The sequence below is a fragment of the Perissodus microlepis genome, chromosome 6 (genome assembly GCF_051167445.1).
Source record: "Perissodus microlepis isolate ML-2025 ecotype Zambia chromosome 6, ASM5116744v1, whole genome shotgun sequence".
Taxonomy (NCBI): Eukaryota; Metazoa; Chordata; class Actinopteri; order Cichliformes; family Cichlidae; genus Perissodus; species Perissodus microlepis.
This window is the reverse complement of record NC_140466.1, coordinates 32,017,194-32,039,258: the sequence shown is the minus strand read 5'-3', so window position 1 is coordinate 32,039,258 and position 22,065 is coordinate 32,017,194. Positions and strand designations below refer to the sequence as shown.

Here is a 22,065-nt window from a genome sequence, read left to right as displayed (position 1 = left end):
AGATAACAGGACTTCACAGACATAGTCTGCCTGGCTAAAGACCGCCGACACAGTAACACGTGTCCTTGATCCAACACAGCTGATTTAAATGGCTAAATGACCTCCTCAACATGTCTTGAAGTTCTCCAGAGGCTGGTAATGAACTAATCATTTGATTCAGGTGTGTTGACCCAGGGTGACATCTACAACCTGCAGGACGCCGGTCTTTGAGGCCTGGAGTTCGACACCCCTGCTCTAGGTCACCAATAGGCAGACTGCAGTCCGGATCTGAACCCAGATGCTGTTTGTTACATACTCAGATCTGTTAGTGGGCATTGGTGGCCTGTTTGTGTTTTACTCGAAGCAACTTTTCTCATATTTACGGTAAGGTGAGGTTAATCTGCGCAGCCTTTTCCTGTCTTTACAATAGTCAGTGTATGTACACGGGAGTCGCACAGATCCGTCGTCTGTGTGATTCTGATGTTAAATTGTACTTGACAGCCATTAAACTTAACTTGAACACTGCTGATCTAAGCTGTATGAAGTACAGTTGTTACCACGGTCACGTCTGTTACTGAAAATAAATGGCCCCGTATTAAATCAGCGTCTCGCACAGCTTGACAGATTTTCTGACAGCATCTGAATCATTCCAGGCTACAGGAACATGTGACCTTTACAAGTGTGACCGGAGGAAGTGCGAGGAGGACAGAACGCCATTACAGTCAGAGCCACATCCTCGACAGGAATGAGACGTTTGTAGAAACGGAGCGAAAGAACCTTAAAAACCGAGGAAAATGTTTCAGCATGGCTGAGGGGCTCTACGAGATCACAACCTGTCTCTGTAAACCGCCGGGGTCGGATGGTCCTAGCTGAGAAATCCGTTAAGAGAAAGCTGAAATGAATAGAAGGAAAGACGTGCGTGAGAAGAGACTGGCTGAATCAGCTGCGAGGGGGGAAAGGGAGAGTTCAGCCGAGCGATGCTTTATTGTCCCTGAGGTGGATTCACTGTGCACTTATTCCAGTTACAAACAGAAAAGAGATCTAGAAGTATACAGAAGTACAACACACATTAATAACACTGAAACAATATACAGTGCCATGTACTTCCTTAGATTAATAATAACAACTTTCTAGTGTAAACGTCCTCCAGTGGTTCAAAACAAAGGAAAGAGCGGTGCAGCTTGGGCTGTGGGGGGCGGGGGAAACACGGCTCTTCTGTTTCTGATGAGCTTTTACTGATGCTATCAACTGAAACCTTAGTTTTGTTTTTTTTTCAGTCTCCCACATGACAGATCTTTGTTACACATGACTGTATTTGAAGGATGGATGCAACTACCAGGTCCTAAAAGGACCTTAACACTGAGTTCTTTTTAATGGCCAGCAGGGGGCAAACATCTGGTTTCCAAAAGACAGCTGGTTGTATGGGAAACGTCAACTTTGGCTGTGCTTTTCCTGATGACTTTGTGATCTTGGTTGTCATGTTCAGGTTTGATTTAACAGACTTTGATGTTTATCACGTTCTGCCAAGGGGGTCGTGTTTCTGGTGGCGTTATTCTGTCTGTAAACATCATAGTTTTGAATGAATGCCTTCAAATTTAGCTTAGGTCTTCCATCAAGGTCTTCAAGGATCACTTGATGGTTTATTAGTCAGAAATTGACAAATGGCCTTAAAAATAAAGACTTGTATATCATGTCACATTTGACCTCTGACGTCTTCACGTTTCTTACTGTTGTTTGTATTGACAACATATAGGAATATAAATAACTATGATTTTGTTACAACCATTTAAATATGTACAGCATAATATGTAAAAATGTTCCTTTTTTATACAAAATGAAAAAAATAACTTTCTTTATTCCTACAAATTTGAATAACTTTTAGTAAACAATGAAATGAAAGCTACACTTTTTGTTGTGTAACTTATGGTCCCCGTAAAGTCTAAAGGGATTACCTAACGTGACAAGTAGTTGCCCTGTCCGTAGTATTTCTTGTTTTTTGGGGGGGTTTTCCACCCATTTCTTCATCATATCTGCTCCTGCTTAAGCAAGCGTGGTTTCAAAATCCTAAAATAGCGAAATAGGTTTCATCACCAGTGGGTGACGGCTATGTGTGGTCCCCCCCCTTTTTTTTTTTTTTTTTTTTGGAGGAGCAAGTATTTGGGCAGAGAACGTCTCTGAAGGGAACCAATGAGTTATGTTGTAGGAAATGTGGGATCCAGCGTTTTCAGATCTTGAACCATACAGTGGAGCCAAAATCGACTTGATTCCTTGTTTCAACTTTAAAGGTAAGGAAGGGACTCAGTTGCTGCATGAAAGGAGTGGAAATGTATCTATAACTTAATCGCGATTCATTCAGATTTAGCAGCCGCTTCCTTTTTTAAACAAATTGCGTTTCTTTGTTTTTTACACGTGTAGTTGAAAAGCAGGAGGCGGTTTTGTGCTGATTCTCCTTAAGTAAAAACTTCTACTGTGGGGATGGCCACTGCAAAGATGCACAATCGACTGAGCTACCATAACCTCAGGGACACATGCTTTGTTATGATGAACTCAGATTATCCATAAATGTTAAGTCAAGAGCATTTTAGAAATACTGTAGATAAAAGAAGTCATTTTACTTTGTGGGCAAAGTAATGCTCACTTTGATCTTAAGTGGTCCGGACCAGCCCTGAGATATCTTCATATAAGAAAAAGACATGCACTTTCAACAGTATGTCTCAGATTTTTCCCATCTGTTAAAGAAATGCTGCTGTATTAAAGGAAATAAATGTTTTGCATGACTGTTTGGGCTTAAATTGTAAGAAATAAATGTGTAAAATTACAGAAAAAATAGTTCTGTTAGCTCCTTGCCGAGACAGCGCTGTAATTATAAAACAAAGTTTCTGTTAATTTGCAGAAAATGGTCTTTTTCATGTGTGGACACATTTGTTTAAAAAAGGTGAATAGATAAACAATTAAACAACAGAAAAGTTCCTGTTTTTTTTGTTTGTTTGTTTTCCACTAACTAAGATATAACTGTGGTGTAATATGAATGACTCTGGGTTAACGCTTTATTGCCAGGAAAAACTGCAAAACCTGTTTTAAATACATTAAAAACAAAATCCCAAAATTGATGCCCTCCTTCACATTTTTCAAATCTGTCCAGTGGGCCGGATTAGAGTCTTTGCGGGGCCGATTCTGGACCCCGAACCTTATGTTTGACACCCCTGCTCTAGGTGGCTTTAAGGCTGAAGCAGGCAGGCCTTACCCAGTTCAACACATTCTCTGGATTCAGAATGACTTCATTCAGTGAAACGCGCTGAGCTGCTGCTCACAGCTGTATGGCCTCCAGAGAGTTGGCGGTAGATGGGGAGAAATGGTGAGATGTACCATAGAACACTCGTCTCCACCTTCATTACTGAAGGCAAACAGCATAGGATCGCGAAAAAGACCTCACAGACCGCTACAGCGCTGAATTATAGATGAGATCGGAGGAATGGAGGCACTCCGCAGGCTTTTCCCATCCTCTCACCTCAATCCGTGCTCCGTCACGCATGCATGCACGTTCACGTCTGCTGCACCTGAAGCGGTAATTCTTATCACTCACCTATCGGGTCCCCTCAGAGGCAGCACACATTCACACCGTTTCGCTTCCCAATATTCATGTCCAGCTAAACCCCAGCTCCATCATAACATGCAGTCGGCACATGCACACAACCTTTCTGAGGCTCTCACTGGGCTTGCATTATTGAAATCCATTTAGCACTCTGGCTTTCTCCTGAAGTCTCGCTCACCAAAGCAGTGACCCGTGAGCCGAGAGGAGACGAGTGGGATTTCCTGATTCTGCTGCCAAACAGACGAGCGAAGAGGGGCTGCATTTAGCTACCTGCCAGCGTGTGCCTATGTAGGAAGTTTGAACGAGGAACGAACTATAATTTATGGCAATATGGGCGAAGCGGTTTCCAAATATTAACCATTTTTAACCACAAGTGTACAAAAGTGGCAAAATCAAGTATGCTGAAAGTCATTTGTGGTGATCGAAACCTGTGTTAAGCCAACCAATGGGAGCTAGCTAGAGCTTCTAAAATCAATTGGCTTATTAAAAATAGTTTTTGGTTTCCATGACGCACATGGATGTTTTCAATACCACCGTCAACCTCAAAACTGATATGGACTCACATAGTGTGATGGTGACAAACTTCAGGTTTTACGACCTTGTGATAATCTCATGATTCAGTTTTATGATCCCACCTACCCTGAAATGACACTCCAGATGGTTGTTAAGCCAGATGGTTTGTTACGCAGAACTATGATTCTGGGAAAATGGCAGGCAATTCCACAAAATGATGATCCATAAGTAACATCTTTGTCCATCGACCGTTAGCTCGGAGCAATTGAATCATGCAAGAAATCGGGGTAGAGCGCTCTGCGTTTTGGTCGAGGATTCGTGTTTTATTTGTAAATGTACGAGGAACTGGCAGGAAGCCGCTTTGTCGGAGAGGTGACTCTACTGGCCAGCAGTCCCTCACTGGTCTAGACAACACTTGTTAAGCACAATCTGGAGCTGCAGGTGAGCTGTGTTCCAGAAGGGCTTCAGAGCTCATTTTTTGGAGTCGCTGTGCAGAAAGTGCAAAAACTGGCGTTTACAGCACGAGTACAACACGTACTGTTATGCTTCATGTGTAGACTGCTATGGATCGAGTTAAGACAAGGGCGTATCTGCACCATCAGATTAACTGCAGCGTGCATTTGAAACAACTTGTGCGAAGAGAAGTACTTTTCTCAGATTCTGCTCTTGCACATGAAAACTGTGCCTTTCATCTAAAATTAGAGACTCAAAGCAACGAAATGACTGAGCAACAGCTTCAGTCATTCCCCGTGCATCAAGTGAGTAAAGAAATGCAAAAGTATTGACTTAAACCTTGGACTTGCTCAGAATCCCTCTATTGCAGGACACTTGTTTGCTAATGGAGGAGCTACCTGTACGATAGGCGCCTCAGCAGGCATTAAAAGCAGGATCAAGAGGAGAAGCTGTGATCAGCGGTGCGCGGCGACAGATTTACTGCGATACTCTGGGAGTAAGAGTGGGGCCAATAAAACTTTATGGGTGCTGTTTCATTTTAAAACTCTTCCATTTAGGAAGAAGTCGCTGCCTGATGCTTGAAAATCCACATCATTACAATTATTTTTACTATTCTGTTTCAGTTTTCTGCCATTACTCCGACTGATAATGTGGTCACAAGACTTAAAACAGGACTGTCTTGATAGCTCGAGTATTCCTTGTGTGAATCTGCTTGGTGTCATTTTCAGCATCTTGATAATCCCCCGTCCACCCACATGATACTGATGCACTATTTTGATACTGACAGCTCTTCAGCCAATAACTTTGTATTGCAAATATTGCCCAAGGACACAATTAAGAAGTTTGGCAATTTCAGTTCGGCGCAATTAGGTGTTTGTTTTTTGTGAGAAACACGTCTGCGGCTGACAGTTGAGACCCTTAACTAAGGACGCTCTGATTGGGCTGTGCTTCTGATTGTTTGGTTGGGAGCTGGTCTCACTAACTGCTGCACCCAAGGTGCTTTGTTTTGTTTTGATGTCTCCCCAGAGAGCTTGTTAGGTGAGGCCAGCAGACTGCTCAGAGACTTAGTGTGGTGCTGAATAAGCTGAGAAATTCTTTGTAGTCCAGATGAGACAATGCGAGAGACTTTCCCATGTGGAAAAATATTTGTGTGCCTGTGTGTGTGCGTGTGTTCAAAGATAAGAAAAGTGGATTTTGAGGCTGCACACGCACACAACAGAAAGCCTGTGAGCCTTTTGGAGGAACTTTATCTCATTTATCATTCGACCTATGAAATATTTTGCTGATGTGGTAACATTTTCATAGCCACTTGTCTATGTTTGTTCAGGATTCACACAAGTCCAGCTCTTGATCTGTTTGAGTACGGAAACAATCGTGTGTGTGTAAAACGGTCTTTATAGTGTGTGAGTCATGCAATTTTGTCATTGTTTTTAAGTGGCGATGGGAAGTGTAATGAGCAAGTCTAATGCAAGAATGAGGCGTCTAAACACTGTTTGGACGGGCGAGAATGTTAACAGTTGTTTGAATGGCTTCATTGATGTGCAGAAGTCTTGAGCCAGCTCACATTTTTTTATAATTTGCTTCTAAGGAGTCAGACTTTGGGTTTTTGAAGGTCTTTCAAAGTGATTCCTAAAGAGCTGTTAGCTTAAAAACTTGGCACAGTGTGCAGCATGTCCTTAAAAAAGTAGAGGAAACTGGACGATGCACGAAGAAGCACAGTGGAGGCTCTGTCATGGTTTTTGGCTGCGTTTCAGTCAGTGGTGTTGGGCATCTTTTCAAATTGATGGAATACAGATGCACCGTGCAATTCCATCGGGAAAGCATCTGTTTGGAAACGGCTTTTCAGTATGACGCTGCCAGTAGTGAAACACTCGGTGTCCCATTGCGTGTTTTTTTCTATCAGTCATAGATTGGCCTCCCATGAGCTCAGCAGTTTAATTTCATGTTGACAAGAACAGAAGAAAGCTTTGAATGTCCTTCGAACAGAGTGCAGAACTATCCTGTTCTTGAAGAACACAAAGCTGCCTAAGAGAGTTCAGACTGTGTTGAAGAATGAAGATGGTCATAACAAATATTTTCTCAGAGTATAAAGAAATGAGAGGTAGCTCTAGACTTGTGCACAATACTGCATTTTGAGAGGTATTTCAAATATTGACAAAGCCAGAATGCTCAGACAAAAGCGTCTACGGTAATGTCCAAACACAAACAGCACAAAGCGCCTCACTGATCCTCGCTTCGCGTACTACACAAAGGGTGCGTTTGTCATCAGGCAAAATAATTTTGTATACTTGAATTCTCATAAATCAGACTGAGTAACACTGTTGATCTTTAGTTACACTATTACACTGATGAAGTCTGTCCTCAGACATCCAGACGGGACTGTGTAAACGCAGTTCTCCACAGAGCACTTCTGTGGGTCAGTGGGTGTCACAGGACTTTTTTTTTTAAACTTTTTTGCCATGGTGACACGCATACTACGTATAATTAAGATTAGTTTACAGGGGGAATTCCTCCTCCTCCCAGCACACAGACCTCATATCTGCAACTGTTTATCTCTTGGCTTGGCTTTCAAGCAGCACAAACATTTGGTTTGTGCTGCTTTCATCAGCCGGCAGTTTGGGTTTTTCTAAACCTTTTTAGGTTTTACTCTTAAAAAAAATCCCACAGAGCTCCATTAAAGAGAGAAAATCAGAGATTCCAAGAGTTAAATTTTACAAAGTGTGAAATTTACTCAGGCGGTGTTAGAGGGAGGAGCTACGTTCTCTCCACCTTCACTGTTATCAGATTGTCGTCTGATAAGTTTTGGCTGAAGTTTCCCTTTTCCTTCACTTCAGCACGTTCTGGTTGCACTGAATTCTCCCCAGTTTTCCCAGTGAGCAGTGTTTTCCCACTCACGTCTTAAAGACATTCAGACAGGTTTACCATGTGACTTGTTTTTGTTGGCTTTGTTTTTATGCTTTTTTTTTTTTTTTTTTCTTTGTCTTAACTTCAGCATTTTTTCTGTTGCTAGAAGCGTCTTACATTGACAGATATAACCTCTTTAACTAGTCACGAGTGTTATGGTGACCCGCAATAAGATATTTTAATAATATAAGAAATTTACATATATATTAATGAATTGCTTTTATAATATTTAAACCCTCTTATCTTGAGACACCACTGACTATTTAAAAAAAATAAATAAAATAAAATCTTTGGTCTACTTGTAATGGTAAACACAAACCAGAAAGATTATTTTTCAGGTCATTAAAAGTAGAATTACATGTGTTACAGGTGGACAGACTCTGTGCCCTGTAAGCTTCAACCTTTTGCATTGCACCATCTGACAGGCGGCACCTCCGGGGCAAGGAAGGTTGCAACAGCAGACTGACAGCGAGCGCTGGCATGAGCACACTGGAATAAGTTCTGCACTGATGTCTTGGCTTACAGGTACCAGGGCATCCACGAATCTGCACAAAATCCCGGCACGATGCGGGCGGTTGCTGTGTTTGTAAGTGCTTTTGTATATGGATTGGTGGTGGGCTGTGCAAGCTGGTGGTGGGCTAAATCAGTACAAACCTTCTTTCTGTGATTTCTCTGTGAAATGAAATGTAAAATAAAATATCCCTAAAAGCAGAGATGTGATCTCTTAAATGAAGGTAGTTGTTAGTCTCTTAGTGAATTAACCTCTCTTCATAGCTCGGATCCAGTGATGCTGCTAGAATTGTACGTGGTTGTGCTCGCTTTGTTTGTTAAAATGAAACCTCGTCAGATTAGTGGAAAGGAGTGCCTGTTGATGTCAGCTCTGTATTATACGTCTTGTCCTGTTGCAGCACCTTCTTCTCAGACAATGAAAGCCACAGCAGCAGGATTGCTGTTATTTTGAAATCCTCACACTCACACTGAAAAGCTCAGGTAATGGTGCAAAACCATTTTTCTTGTTTTCACTAATACTGCCTGAAGCTCTGGCTTCAGTGCTCTAAACACTTCAGACAGCTTGTGTTTTTCTCTAATGTTTGGGCTCGGTCTGCACACCTCACCCACCGACCTGCCCTTTATATCTTTTGTCTGCGAAGAGCAGCCGGGCTTGCAAAGCGGCCTAAAAGGAAGGTAAAATGGCTTGTGTCAGAAAAGTAAGAGGAGTAACAGCACGACGTTTATATAGTCTTCATTTCAATTTCTTTTATTTGCAAGTTGAAGCTATGCAAAGGTTGTCATTGTAGGCAAAACTGAAGTCTAGACTCGTGCTGGGACACAAGGTCAACAAGTGCCGGTGCAGGAAAGATTCAAGAGATGCCTTCTTGCCCCTAAAGTCTTAAGGCAGGCCAAAGTCAAACGTTATTGGGATGCTAATTGAATCAGTTCCAAGAGGCCAGAGTGTCTAGGCAAAAAAAACACAAAACAAAAACTTTAATGTTTGCTTCTAGCCTGCACCACAGTCCTCTTGAGTCTTGACTCTGCTGATGCCACCCAGGACGATTAGTGTGCGTTAAGCCGACTCTTTATCTGGTCATCTGCGAATCTTCAAGTGGAATCTGTGCTCATGTGAAACCAAAGTGCTCAAAAAAGGAGGAAAGAAATCATGTTTACTTCCCTCTCTGTAACTGCTTCTTTCAATTTCTCTGCGTGTGTGTGTGTGTGTGTGTGTGTGTGTTTGGTGGGGGGGCTTTCAGTCCTCACTTCCTCCTTTCTTGCATTTTGTTTCATGTCAAGTTGTGTGGGAAACGGATACGAGCGGAACGGGGAGAGGGAGTGAATGTGAAGGGGAATTAGAGATGATAAATAAAGTCGGGAATTGAAAGGGTTTGGAGGGAGGATGTGGAGCGGCGGCGCTTCAGTAATAAACCAAGCAGCACCAGCTTCGACCTCATCCTTTGCCTGCTTTACCTTTGACTTCTCCCCTTTCTCCACCCATAGGCCCAATTCACTGAGATCTTGTGCTGTCATCTAAAATGGGAAAAGACAGTATTCAGTAGTTGCGTATTTCTCCGAGTTTCTGCAGTATCGGGGCTCGTTAACTAACGGCGCGATGTGCCGGAGGATGCTTTCTCACAGCATTCCCCCAAAACGGCACCGACGTCTTATTTGAGGATCGCTTTTATCGTCTTGTTGTTGGGCTGGAAGTTGCTCGTTACAGTCTCATGTGACCTTTTAGTTAGCAGCGTATTTCATTAACCTGGTGTCGCTGCGATTAAGTTTGAGGAGAATTGTGTTCATTAGCATGCAAATTGAAAAGGTGCAGCACTTGTTATCTGTTATTTACTATTAAATTGTGAATTTTTTTTTAAACTTTTGGGGCTCTGCATTCAGTTACTTGAATTAAATAATCCTTTTTTGTGATCTCTCATGTACACTTAAACTGGTATGTGGCAGGTGGAAAGGCTGTTTGCCTGTAAATGTGCTCTGTTTGTACCTGGTATTAACCCGCGATCCGTACCTAGATGCTTATCTGCACTCTAATATCCAATTCGTCAGTGTAAACGCTAACATGCCAAACTTCCCCCTCTGATGGGACTAGGCATGGGTATCGTTTAGGTTTTATCCGATACCGGTGCCAAACCGGTACTTTTGAAACGGTGCCGGTGCTTAAACGGTGCTCAAACCGGTGCTTAAAGAATGGAGAACACAAAATTGGTCCAAAAACCTCATGTTCAGCTGGTTTTTTGTAAAAAGATAACAATGTTAGCCTTTTCTGCAGCTATGGGGCATATATGGTATCACTCTTGGCTGGAAGAAGTGCTTAAACAATGGAAAAAACACAAACTTTGTCCAAAAACCTCTCATGTTTAGCTGTTTTCCACTTTTTCTTTGGTCATTTTAGCCTTTTTGGCCAGGGTGAAGGGAGTACCTGCCATCAAACAAGAGGACAGCCGCATGTAACTACGACGGTGTTTGTTAGTTCACCTTACATGCATTAATGTAATAACGTGGTTAGCCTACTCAACGTAAATTACACACGAACAACATTAAGCTACTCACGCAGAGAAGAACGGCTGCTGCTGCTGCCATCATCATCCGTCATCATTTCTGCTACACTGGCAGGGCTAGGGGCCAGGACTCTACTCTTCGGGTTCTTAGGGGATGTTGCTAACTCCGGGTCCGATAACAGGCACCACACCCGCAGTAGATGTGCCCGGTGTGAGGTCTCGCAGCAAGCTATCAAATACGGTGCATTTCTCGGCTTTTAAAAAAACGCTATGCGTCGCCAGGTGTTTCATCGGATTTGAGGAGTTACCTCCTTTGCACAGTATCACCTTTAAGCACTTGTTGCAGGCTGCTGAGTTTACATCTTTTGCTGTGAAGTACAGCCAGACTTTTGACTGCTTCGCCTTGGGCGTTTTTAATCTGTAGCTCTGCTCTAAAAGAACGTACGTACCTGGGCCCGCCTACTATCCTCGGAAACGTAAAATGATTGGCTAGAATCTAAAGTGTATCACAGCTCAGGAAAAAAAAGCACCGAAATGTGCGCTGCTTTTCGGTCTGGTTACTACCGGTACCCATCCCTAGATGGGACATTTCAAGATTTTGACCTTCTCAGTATTTTTGTGGATGGTGCTGAATGTAAGGCTCTGTAGTATCATGTTTTTCCCTTCATATGAGCCTCTGTTACAAGATATACTCGTATGTGCAAGCTGGAGATCAGATTGTGTCATGCGACTGCAGCGGGGAGATAACTTGTTGCTATAATTGTGTGCTTCTTGTTGTGAAACAGTGGTGCAGACTGCAGTTGAGCTCTATTGTTGTTTGAGCCCTTTGCAAACCTCACAATGACGAGCTCTTTGTTTGTGTTGCTTGCTTTATTTCATATTTAATGCTTATTCCAGTCATTTATAATCTCACCCACTTAAGATCGAAGTGGGCTGTGTGTGGCCTGCGGTGTCACACCCAGAGGTTTAAGAAACCTTCTAGAAATGCAGAAGCTCCGTTTGTGCCGTAGACAGCGACAACATAACCTGCTCTGCAACAGGTTAGAGCTGCAGCATGGGTTACTATGGTGATGCACCCTGGTAACAAACTCGGGTTAATGCAGAAGTTACCTGGATATTTTTTTTTATTTAATGCTAAGCTGCTTGCGAACACCTTAGCAGCTTTTTGAAACACAAAGTTTCCAACTTTAACCTGACTGTTGGGGAAAAAAGTTCTTCAATCATTGTCCTCCTCATTTGAGTAAAACAAATCCGCATCCCACGACATCACATCCTGTCGTCCGCTCAGCTGGACCTCACTTCTTCCTGCTCCTCTTCACATTCGTTTCACATCCAGTGGAAGAGCTGTGCTGAGCAAGCTACTTCAAGTTCATTTCATGCACTGCTGGGAAATGTCTTTCTTTTCCTTCCTCAGTACTTTATCCCTTATTCATCTGAGCTTAACATTTTCTGGCCAACACTTTTTTTTTTTTTTTTTTTTTTTTTTTTTAAAGACGGGCTTAAATGTAAGAATAAATTTTGCCGTGTAAGCACGGGCCGCCACCGTTACTCGACCGAGAAATCCTGCTTCAGAGCTGCTTTTTTGGCTCAAACATGAAAATCTGGGTGAAATGCTCAATATCAAGTGGACGCGGACATAAAGGAGTGCGTTTGAACTTGAATGCAACTTTTCTGTTATGCTTTGTAGTTTTGGACGTCATTATCATCCATTAGTAGGGACACTTTCTTATTTTTGTTCTCATCTCATCCATATTAAGAAAATCGTCCATTAGCAGCTACGTCAGGATTATTAATGATGCACACTGGATGCATGGTTGTTTGTGTGTGTTACTTAAAAAAGAAGAAAAAAAAAAAGCTACAGGATTGAAATTAATTCACGTTAAGTCTGCACGATTATCAGCATGAATTATCCACAGTTCACTGGACTGAGTGAGGCCAAAGCGCTGCCGTGAAGAAGCCTGTTGGGGTTTGTTTTTTGTTTTGTTTTTTTAAATTTGAGCTCCACTTTGGTCTTTGTTGACATTTATGGCTCTTTAGCTGTTAAATAAGCAGTTTTTATTTCCACTATTTTCTGTTGTGTTTGAAAAAAGTGTTTGTTTTTTCTCTCTCATATATTTTACTCTTTGGAAACACATCTCGTCAAATCATGCACAATCCTTTTAAGCAATGTACAAAGACCACAGATCCCCAAGATTGTTTGGGTTTTTTTCTATATCTTTATACTACAAGCATTCAGCTAAGGGAAGAAAGGGCTCTAAGAAGTAAGACTCCACAAAGTGAACATTGGCAAGTGTGTGTAATATTAGAGGGAGAAAAGGCAGGTTTGTGGCTCTGTTTTTATCTTCTTGAAAGGCTGTTGCTTCTCATGACTTGTGCCTCACTGGTGGAGGTAAATGGTGCACTGATGTCTCTTCCTTTTCCATTTGTTCCAGGATGAAAATGCGGCGGCACAGGGTGTTCTTGCTGTGCACGGTGGGTCTGTGTGTCATCTCCTTCCTCCACTACTACAAGGCCCTCCATTACGTCTCCCTGCTGCGGGAGCTCTCAGCTCCATACCCCAACATCAAGTCCTTCATCATGGTGACCGGCTTCTTCTGGAGGGAGAAGGGTATGGCCACCACCCCGCTCAGCCCAGCTTCTCCTGAAGAGGCCCCCCCTCTACCCGGTCTCCGGCAGTCAGATGCCAAAGCTAGAGGCGTGCCGGGTCTCGGGGGAGGAGGCGGAGGGGAAGGATTTGGTCCAGGGATCCCGGAGGCCATAGCTGGAGGTGGAGATGAGGAGATGAGGCAACGAGAGGAGCCAGCACCACCACATCCCTGGGAGAAACCAAAGGAAAACCAGCTGGGAGACGCAGCAAATGAGGTAAGATGGGTAAACCCGAACGCAACAGCGCGGTGTCGAACGCCTCACAATTTACACCTTCAGACAAATTTGTGTTTATGTATTTCAAGCTTTCAGCTCAAAGTCCCACACAGATCCCTGGATCTGAGCCCTGTTTCTCATCCATTCCCAGGACTGTTGTTTTGCTTTCTCTCTAAAGCCACCAAACGTGTGTTATTAAAAATGCAAATTTTACCTCACAGCGCACCTGGGTTTGTTTTTCTAGACCCGGGTGACTCTGTTTCTTTTAAGATGTTAGTTTGCATCACAACTGTTGTGTTAAAACGTCAGTCGCAGGGCAAGCAAGCAACCAGCCAAGGCAGCAGTATTTGACTTTTCTCCAAGACTGATGTGATGCATTGTGAAACCAGATGAGATTTCCCCAGACCTCCAGTATATTAAAATGTGTTGGTGTAATCCTGTGCTTCTTTACCTGGGGATCTTAACCCTTTAAAGCCGGTCGGAGCGGGCACGCTCCGTTTTGGGTAACTATTTTTAAATCCCGGTAGCACTGCAACCACGTAAGCTAGCGCAATAATTTTTTTTGCATATGAAACCGGAGGAGTTGTACTTACATCTTATGCCATCAGCTTGTCTTAGGTCACGGTTTCCTTCCACATATAGCTTTGCAAAAACTGCATAAAAAGCACTTGCAGCAATAAATATATAATTATATATATAAAAACATAATATTCCAGAAACACGCTTTGCCGATCCGATCAGCTGTTTGTAACACTTCCTACGTCCTTCAGTGCGAACTATCGCATGTCTGCCATGACCTGCCCGAAACAGGAAGTGACGTCATTTTGCGGAAATGTCGTGTTTTTTACCATCGTGGCCTTATGAGCCTATATTTGTGTTTTTTAAAAATTATGTTTGACTTTATGACTTTGTGTTGTTTCTGGGATGCTTAGGACTCAAATTGCACTGCTGGAAATAGTTTATTTTGATGCATATGCTGTTTTTTTTTTTTTTTTTTGCAAATTTGCATTATAATATTTATTTTCGTTTTTCCTGCAGTATATAAAAATTGGTGTATTTCAAAAATAAAACTATGAAGACACTTAAAATAAATTTCCTGTGGTGGGAAACTATTTTGTGCAACTTTTTTGTGTTTACAGTTTTGAGGGATAAGCCTCTTAAATTTCTCTAACTAGAAATATGTTAAAAAAACAAAAATGATTTTCAATTTTTTTGTAGTTTATTGCACTTTTTTTGCAAGTTATGTAATTTCTATGCACTTATGCATATATATTATTAAAATTTGGGCTATAATGGTTGTATTGATGTATATCAACTTGAAATGCTCCCAAAAATGGCACCACAGCATGGAAAAATATAATATAAGCTCTGGCGGACTTGGTTCTATGGTAGGTCTTAAAGGGTTAAAGGGGGGTTGCACTTAGGTACCTAAAATTTAATGTGAAATGAAATCTTGCAGAGCATGCTGTGAGCTAATAACATCACTTAAATCCAGACTCAGAGTGGTGATTCACTACACACACACGCACGCACACAGAGCTGACTCAAATCAACAAAATCTATTTAAAGCCATACATGCAACATGTTTCTCCAGCAGCTGCTGAACAAGTTGAAGCATAAGCATCTCTAAATGTTTCTGCTCATGTTTACCTTGCTTGCCTACTGCACCAGCATGTCTTACAGCATTACAGTATCACTTGTGCCATAAACAAATTGCAGCATGTCTGGCGCTTCACTGAATGTGTGCTCATGCAGTTTATCCTCATAAAATGTAATGTGAGGTTAGTACTTTCAAAGCTGCTTGTCTCAACACTGTCTTTATAGTGTTACCTCTATATACCCCCACGGTGGGTTTTAAACCAAACAATCAAGATGTAAATGAAGTGCGGACTTTTAGCTTTGATTCAGGCAGACTGCCTGAAGTCTAGAGCTCGTGGAGAGCAGCAAATGTTGCGTTTCCTTCCTTGAGATGCTCTTCCAGGCCTTTACTGCTGCCACCTACAGTTGCTGCCTGTTTTTCTGACTCTCTGCTTCAGTTTTTCGTTCAATTACTGAATAACATGCTCTATTGCACTAATGTAACTGACTTGGCCACCCAAGAATATCTTATTTCTTTGCCTTGAGAAACTCTTGGGTTGCTTTTGCAGTATGCTGCGGGTCATTATCTGTTTCCACTGTGCAGTGTCATCTGATCATTGCAGCATTTGGCTGAATCTGAGCAGGAGGTATAGCACTTCACAGTTCATCTGACCGTCTCGCCCTTGAGTGTACCCAGGGGTGTGCACCTCGTTGGAAACTCTCTGTACGTGACTCTGATTACATGTTGTGAAGGGTTTTTTCTTAACCATGTTTTTTGCTGTCACTCAGCGCATTCTTCATAACGAGAGTTCAGGTGAACAGCTACCAAATGCATGCTCAACATCCCCAAATCCATTTGTCGTGTAATAACGAGGAAATATTTAGTGTTTATGCAGTGATTTACTGCAAGAAGCAGTAAAAAGAATTCAGTGCTAAACATTAATATTAATTTGCCGTAATTTATATTGGCTAACCGTTGTGCTTAGACTTTAAGACATGGGTCTCTAAAGTTTAAATTGTACCTGCTGTTCCCAGGCACCTGGACACAAATGGTGCCTTTGTGCAAAAATATGTTTTAAAAAAAGAATGACTCATATTAGTCTTTGAGTTTTCCTAGATGCTATGGAGAGCATGTAATTCGGACTCACTATCACTGTGGATCTTTTTTGGTTGCCAAAATGGACGGAATGGCTGTAAATCAGGCAGAAAAATCTGAAATACACCGCACTCTCATCAACCTCTCTGTTACAAGACAGGAAATATGTACTTTGTAACCCTTATGTTACTTTTTAGGGTAGTTATTCAGTTTCTCCAATGTTTAACTGTAACCTGTTTTACAGTTTAAAATTATTCTTATTTATCTTAAACTACAATTCACACACTAACAGTCATTGTTGATGCCCTTCACAATTTGCGTAACCACCAAAATTAGAAGAAACAAATTAGTCTCCTGCTTGTACCTGACAGGACGAGGGTTTGTCGCAAGTGTGTGTTAAATACAATTTCGCTTTAATGTGAATCTTACAGTGAAGAGTATAATGAGTAAAGCTGGTGTTTTTATTTCAAGGCAGAGTTGTGTAACTGTTTCCCGTTACTCTCTTTTATCCAGATTAGAGCTGAGGACCGCTTAAAGCGGTGGAATCCCGCCCACCCTGCACAGCCCGAGAGGCTAGACCCTCCACAGGAACCAGCAAGAAAAGAGCATCATTTCAGGGATCCCATAGAATCCATGGGAGACCTCCATACTCGCACTTTCCAGCTTCAAGATGACAAAACCCCTTACTTTGTGCGCACCAAAGCTGGAGCCCTTTGCTTCAGGCAGGGGACAGAGGTAGCTACTCCTAAAGAGTACTATGGAAAATCAGGGGGGTCTGCGGCTAACGGAGCAGTTGGTCGGGCTGTTGCTGCCGGGCAACGGAAACCTCTGGATCTCCAGCAGCAGCCCACCATAGTGCCAAAGGTCAAAGCTCGGGCCAAGGGCAACGGGAAGCGGCTGGTCAAGTGCGTTTGTCGGCCTGGGTGGCACGGACCTTACTGCGGGGTTCCCACAATGGTGTACCACTCCAATCTGCCAACTAAGGAGCGGCTGACGCCCAGAGAAACCCCGCGGAGGGTGATCAACGCCATCAACGTCAACCACGAGTTTGATCTGCTGCACGCACGCTTTCATGAGCTCTCAGAGGCCGTGGATTTGTTCCTCGTGTGCGAATCGAACTTCACTGCCTACGGAGAGAAACGGCCTCTCAGGTATGATTCAAAGTTGTTTTTTGGACATGTGCATGTGAAGGGATTATAAAAACCGCCCAACCCCCCGCGGTCAAGGTGTATTTGTGTGAGATGTGTAATCCTCTGTGGCCTTCAGTTTATGACTCTGTAGTGCCCGACAGTACGCATTGTAAAATAAAGTGCAAACTCGGCAAACTTTAAACTGGATTAAGTCACAAGAACAGTGTGTATATATTATAAAGGCCATGTTATGTCATCTTTGTGTCTTTATATGGATAAATGAGCTCACATGAGGACACACTGTTAAACAATAAAAGCTCCATTTGTGCTCTTTTTTTTTTTTTTTTTTTTTTTTTTTATCCAGCTGCTTGGTTACAAACACACACACATGCTCCCCTTTATTTCTCCTTTATCCAAGTTGTGACGGCGCCGTTTCAATGAGTCGTTATTGTTTGCAGCTTACCCTCTTTGTTTACAGCCAGCCCTACTCGTGCTCCTCGAGTATCCGCGTGCGGAATAACAATTACAGTTAGCTTCCTGTGGCGACAACATGAAACGCCTCGAGGGCAAATTTTACAGCAGATTATGACAAGAGCAGCATGATTGACTCTGCGTGTAGCCTTGAAGGGAGAGATCGGTGTGTTCAATCATCGGATGTGACACTGCATGAAAGCGGCTATGTTCTGCGATCGCCGTCTTTCGCTATGCATATCAACAGGTTAATTGAGTTGTTCTTCTGGACAGTTTGGCGTGAGGAGAACGTCTTTTCTCTGCTGAAAGGTGCCATTTGTCAAACAAGTGCCTTTCTGAACTGTTTCTTTATCTCTTCTGCCACATTTTGACAACCTTTTATAAATGGGCTACAGCTGGAATGTATTTTGTTGACCGTTTAATGCAATATTGGTTTGCAATTTTTTTTTATTTTTTATTTTTTTCTTCAGAGGGGCAAAAAATTATAATTATAAGCCTTTTAAATTTGTGAAATCCATTACAGGGAACGTCACATTATGGATGCATGATACTGTAGTTCTGTTGGTGTGTTTCCCACCAGAAGGCATCGTGTAATAAATGCAGTGAATCAGTTTCCTTCATTAATTTTGTTTCTTGGCACAGTCACCTAATGCCACTCAGAGATGGGGAAACTCGGCACAACTGTAGACTGTGTCAGCAACATGCTAATACACAAATGATTAGTCCCCCTATGAAATTTAAAGTTTTTGTCCAAATCTTCCCAAGAACTTCTTTTTTTTTTTTAACAGAGCAACACAGCATTTCTAAGCATACTAAGTTTCTGTAGAGATCATAAATTATTTCAGAAAAAAGACCAGAGTCATTATTAGAAACTGAAAAACTAAATGTTCATAGCTTGTAAAATCTAAAACTGAGGACAACCTTACAATTTACAAACCGTGAAAACTCTTTAGCTGTCACTGGAGAAAGCATCACACTAAAAAAAACATCTGTTTAGAGTAGAGAATAATAACTGTTTTCAATCACAAAAACAGGAGATGGATATACAAATTTAAAATAGTGTTTCAAGTGTCAAGAACTGGAGTAAGAAGTATCATCAAGAAGTTTAAAACTGCTATCCACTTCTCAGTTCAATAATAGTTTTAAAAGGGAAATTTTCACAGGGGGGACTTATTGTTGAATAATTATTAATAATTCTAAATAATAAGCATTTGTGTTACCCTTTAAATTAACACAATCCTAACGTCACAGACGGACATGTCTTGTAACTTTTGCTGCTCTTGTTAATAACATTACCGACATTGTTAGCCTTATTAATATTAGCCATAGCTAATAATAGCTACCCTTATAATAGCAGATTGGCTAATGTGGCTAACGGGTAACTGCTAATAGTCAAGCTAACTTTGGTGTGCACTTGCTAGCTCAAAATGTAGAAAGTGTAAGTAGGTGTTATTGAAACTGAAAATTCTCAGTGTTCGAAGTTTAGGAAAACTAAAATTGCAAATGGCAGCCTTACTTTGACAAGAAGAATCTACGCTCTTGCTAACTTATGACTGCTACGTGTCAGTAAAGGAAAGCAATGGCTGCCTGGAACAGTAGGTAAAATTCATCTAAATGCAACTGTGTTACTTAAAATGTTGAGCTTAAAAAAAAAATCATGTTAATTTTCGTTTGGATCAAAGAATCCACATAATTACATTTTTGTAATCCCTCCCTCAGTTTCCTGCGGCTCCTTCTAAACGGTACCTATGACTACATACGTCACAAGATCCTGTACGTGTTCCTCAACCACTTTCCGGATGGGGGTCGGCAGGACGGCTGGATCGCCGATGACTACCTGCGTACCTTCCTGACGCGCAATGGCATGTCCAGGGTGGTCGGTGCGCGATCAGACGATGTTTTCGTCATCAACGATGCCGACGAAATCCCAGCACACGAAGGACTACTTTTCCTCAAGCTGTTCGACGGGTGGACAGAGCCTTTCGCCATCCACATGCGCAAGGTAACAAAAGTATCTCAGCTTTTGTGTGTTTTCTACAAGCAGCCAGTTTGTTACGTGAAATTAAGATCTTTTTTTTTTTTTTTTTTCACCATGTAAGATTAAGGGAAGAATAAATGTGGTAATTGAACAGTATCTCATTCTTTTTGCAATTCTCCTGTACTCTTTTCTCTGTGTGTGCAGTCGTTGTATGGCTTTTTCTGGAAGCAGTTCGGGTCTCTGGAGGTGGTGTCGGGCTGCACGTTGAGGATGCTGCAGGACGTGTATGATGGCGACGGCATCAAACTGCGTCGTCGCGAATATTACACTATGCCGGGTTTCCGCAAATACGAGAATGACACCGGCCACATCCTGGTGCAGTGGTCGGTGGGAAGCCCGTTCCACTTCGCAGGGTGGCACTGCTCCTGGTGCTTCACACCCGAGGGGATCTACTTTAAGCTGGTGTCGGCGCAGAACGGAGACTTCCCGCGGTGGGGCGACTACGAGGACAAACGCGACCTCAACTACATCCGCGATCTCATCCGGACTGGCGGCTGGTTTGACGGCTCGCTGCAGGAGTATCCCCCAGTGGACCCCAAAGAGCACATGTACGCCCCCAAGTACATGCTGGAGAACTACGACAGGTATCGCTACCTCTTGGAGAACCCTTACAGAAAAGAGTCCAGAGCGAATGAAGGCTAGGTGTCAGGTGGCCAAAAAAATTAAAATAAAAAACATGTGAAAAAAAAAAAACCGCTCGTAGGGCCCAAGTGATTTTGGGGGTGGAACGATACTGATGAACTGCTTCTCTCACTGGAGTGAAACTAAATGTATCTCCACCAGGCAGCACTGATGCTGCTCTTTAAAGTCATTACATTGGGGTCAGAAAAAAGGGAACACTGAATCACATCCATGTATTTTGAGAGAGCGCTTTGAGATGAGAGGATAATAACCACTGGATAAACAGAATCTTAGATTTCCTCATTCCTCCCCTTTTCCGGGAGGCCCCGAGCTATCTCTCTATTTGTCACCCGTCCTTCCTTCTGTCACCCACCGATTCGACGCGCCTGTTCTCTAAGAGAAAATGGCAGCAAGAAAAAGCCAGGGGTCTATCGCTGGCAGGTGAAACCCCTCCATAGATCTGACAAACTCTGAAGGGAAGGACCGTTTTGGTTTTGTCTGTGTTTACTGAAGTTTACAGATTGACTGATGTTCCCACTTCACTCTCCACCTCCAGATGTCTTCCTGTCATATTTGGTGACCTCCTTCCAGACATAAACTCCTGCTCAGATACTTTCATTGCTCCCGAGTGTCGGTAGGACATTACAGGAACCCCCCCCCCCCCCCCCCCCCCCCGGAGCACCGACAGCCAAATGAAAGGGAATGACTCAGTAGAGATGTTTCAGCTCATACATATGCTCACGTTCATCTACATGCGCCTTAGAGTTGTCTGTGTGTGCTTGTAAAAGGAAAAGGAAGCGCGGGATTGGGGGTGGGTTGTATGTGGTTTTTATTTGTATCATGGAAAGGAAGAAAGAAACTGATGGGAACAGGAAAAGAGGATGAAACTGGGATGAGAAAACCTGAGAGAGAAGGCAGGAGAGAGTGTGAGGGGAGTATAGTGTGTGTGTGTGTGTGTGTGTGTGTGTGTGTGTGTGTGTGTGTGTGTGAGCAAGAGAGTCCGTTTCCCAGAGCTTACAGGCAGCTCTGAATAAATCATGCCCCGTCTATGGCATCTACGGCAGTTACTGCCATTATTGTTCGTCCAGTCCGATAGCAGCTGGAAGAATATCACCCTTCAGTTTTTCATCTCTCTCTCTCCCTCTCTTTCTCTCTCCATCTAGCGCCTCAGATAACTTTGTTTCCTTGGAAACTATGTGGAAAAGAGGAAATGGGATGGGTGTTGTTAAGACGAGTGGGTGGGTTCATATCAGGCAAGGAGCTGCAGCATTCGGATGAGGTCGACCCCGACGTTGAGTCCCTTCGGTTAGATATTCAGCTTTCTGCTCAGCTGCCAATCACAGATCGTCTTTTTCTTTCACTTATCATCCTGATTTTTTTTTCCTCCCCCTCCTCAAGTCTGTGTTTTCAGCTTTCTCTATTTTGCAAAATCTCCCAAGTCATCCTCCAACACACACACACACACACACACACACACACACACACACACACACACACACACTCTGTGGATCCTATCTATTCTGTGTGTTTTCTGTTATCCTCACAGGAACGCACCATTTCAATAACAGTGGTCTGTTTATCTTCTCTCTGCCTCGTTTCTTTCCCTTTGTTTTGGGGCAGCAGTTGCCATGGCGACGCCTTTTCTGATGCCCTACAGACGATTATCATCATAAACATTTAGGCAGGAGCGCTCATGCCTCTTGCCTTCTTTCTGTCGTAAACAGCTGTCGATGTGGAATGGATGCCTAGATCACACCCCCACCCCAACACACACAGACACCCACCCATCCGCCCAAGTTGTCTGGCAGAAGTTGATGATGATGTAG

General features: G+C 42.7%; 1 protein-coding gene across 5 annotated transcripts in view; it reads left to right on the top strand.

Annotated features, from left to right (window-relative positions):
- mgat3b (beta-1,4-mannosyl-glycoprotein 4-beta-N-acetylglucosaminyltransferase b) overlaps nucleotides 1-20,897 on the top strand; it is a 49,668-nt gene extending 28,771 nt beyond the window's left edge. For 2 of the 5 annotated variants that reach the window (XM_084932026.1, XM_084932024.1), the window contains 5 exons: nucleotides 7,811-8,027; nucleotides 12,876-13,305; nucleotides 16,493-17,130; nucleotides 19,300-19,582; nucleotides 19,763-20,897. In XM_084932026.1, the coding sequence (XP_084788152.1) occupies nucleotides 7,951-8,027; nucleotides 12,876-13,305; nucleotides 16,493-17,130; nucleotides 19,300-19,582; nucleotides 19,763-20,260 (1,926 nt within the window). In that variant the 5' untranslated portion in view covers nucleotides 7,811-7,950 and the 3' untranslated portion in view covers nucleotides 20,261-20,897. The remainder of the gene's footprint in view (nucleotides 1-7,810; nucleotides 8,028-12,875; nucleotides 13,306-16,492; nucleotides 17,131-19,299; nucleotides 19,583-19,762) is intronic. The other 3 variants (XM_084932027.1, XM_084932028.1, XM_084932029.1) reach the window with 2 other exon arrangements.
- The last annotated feature ends 1,168 nt before the right edge of the window (nucleotides 20,898-22,065 follow it).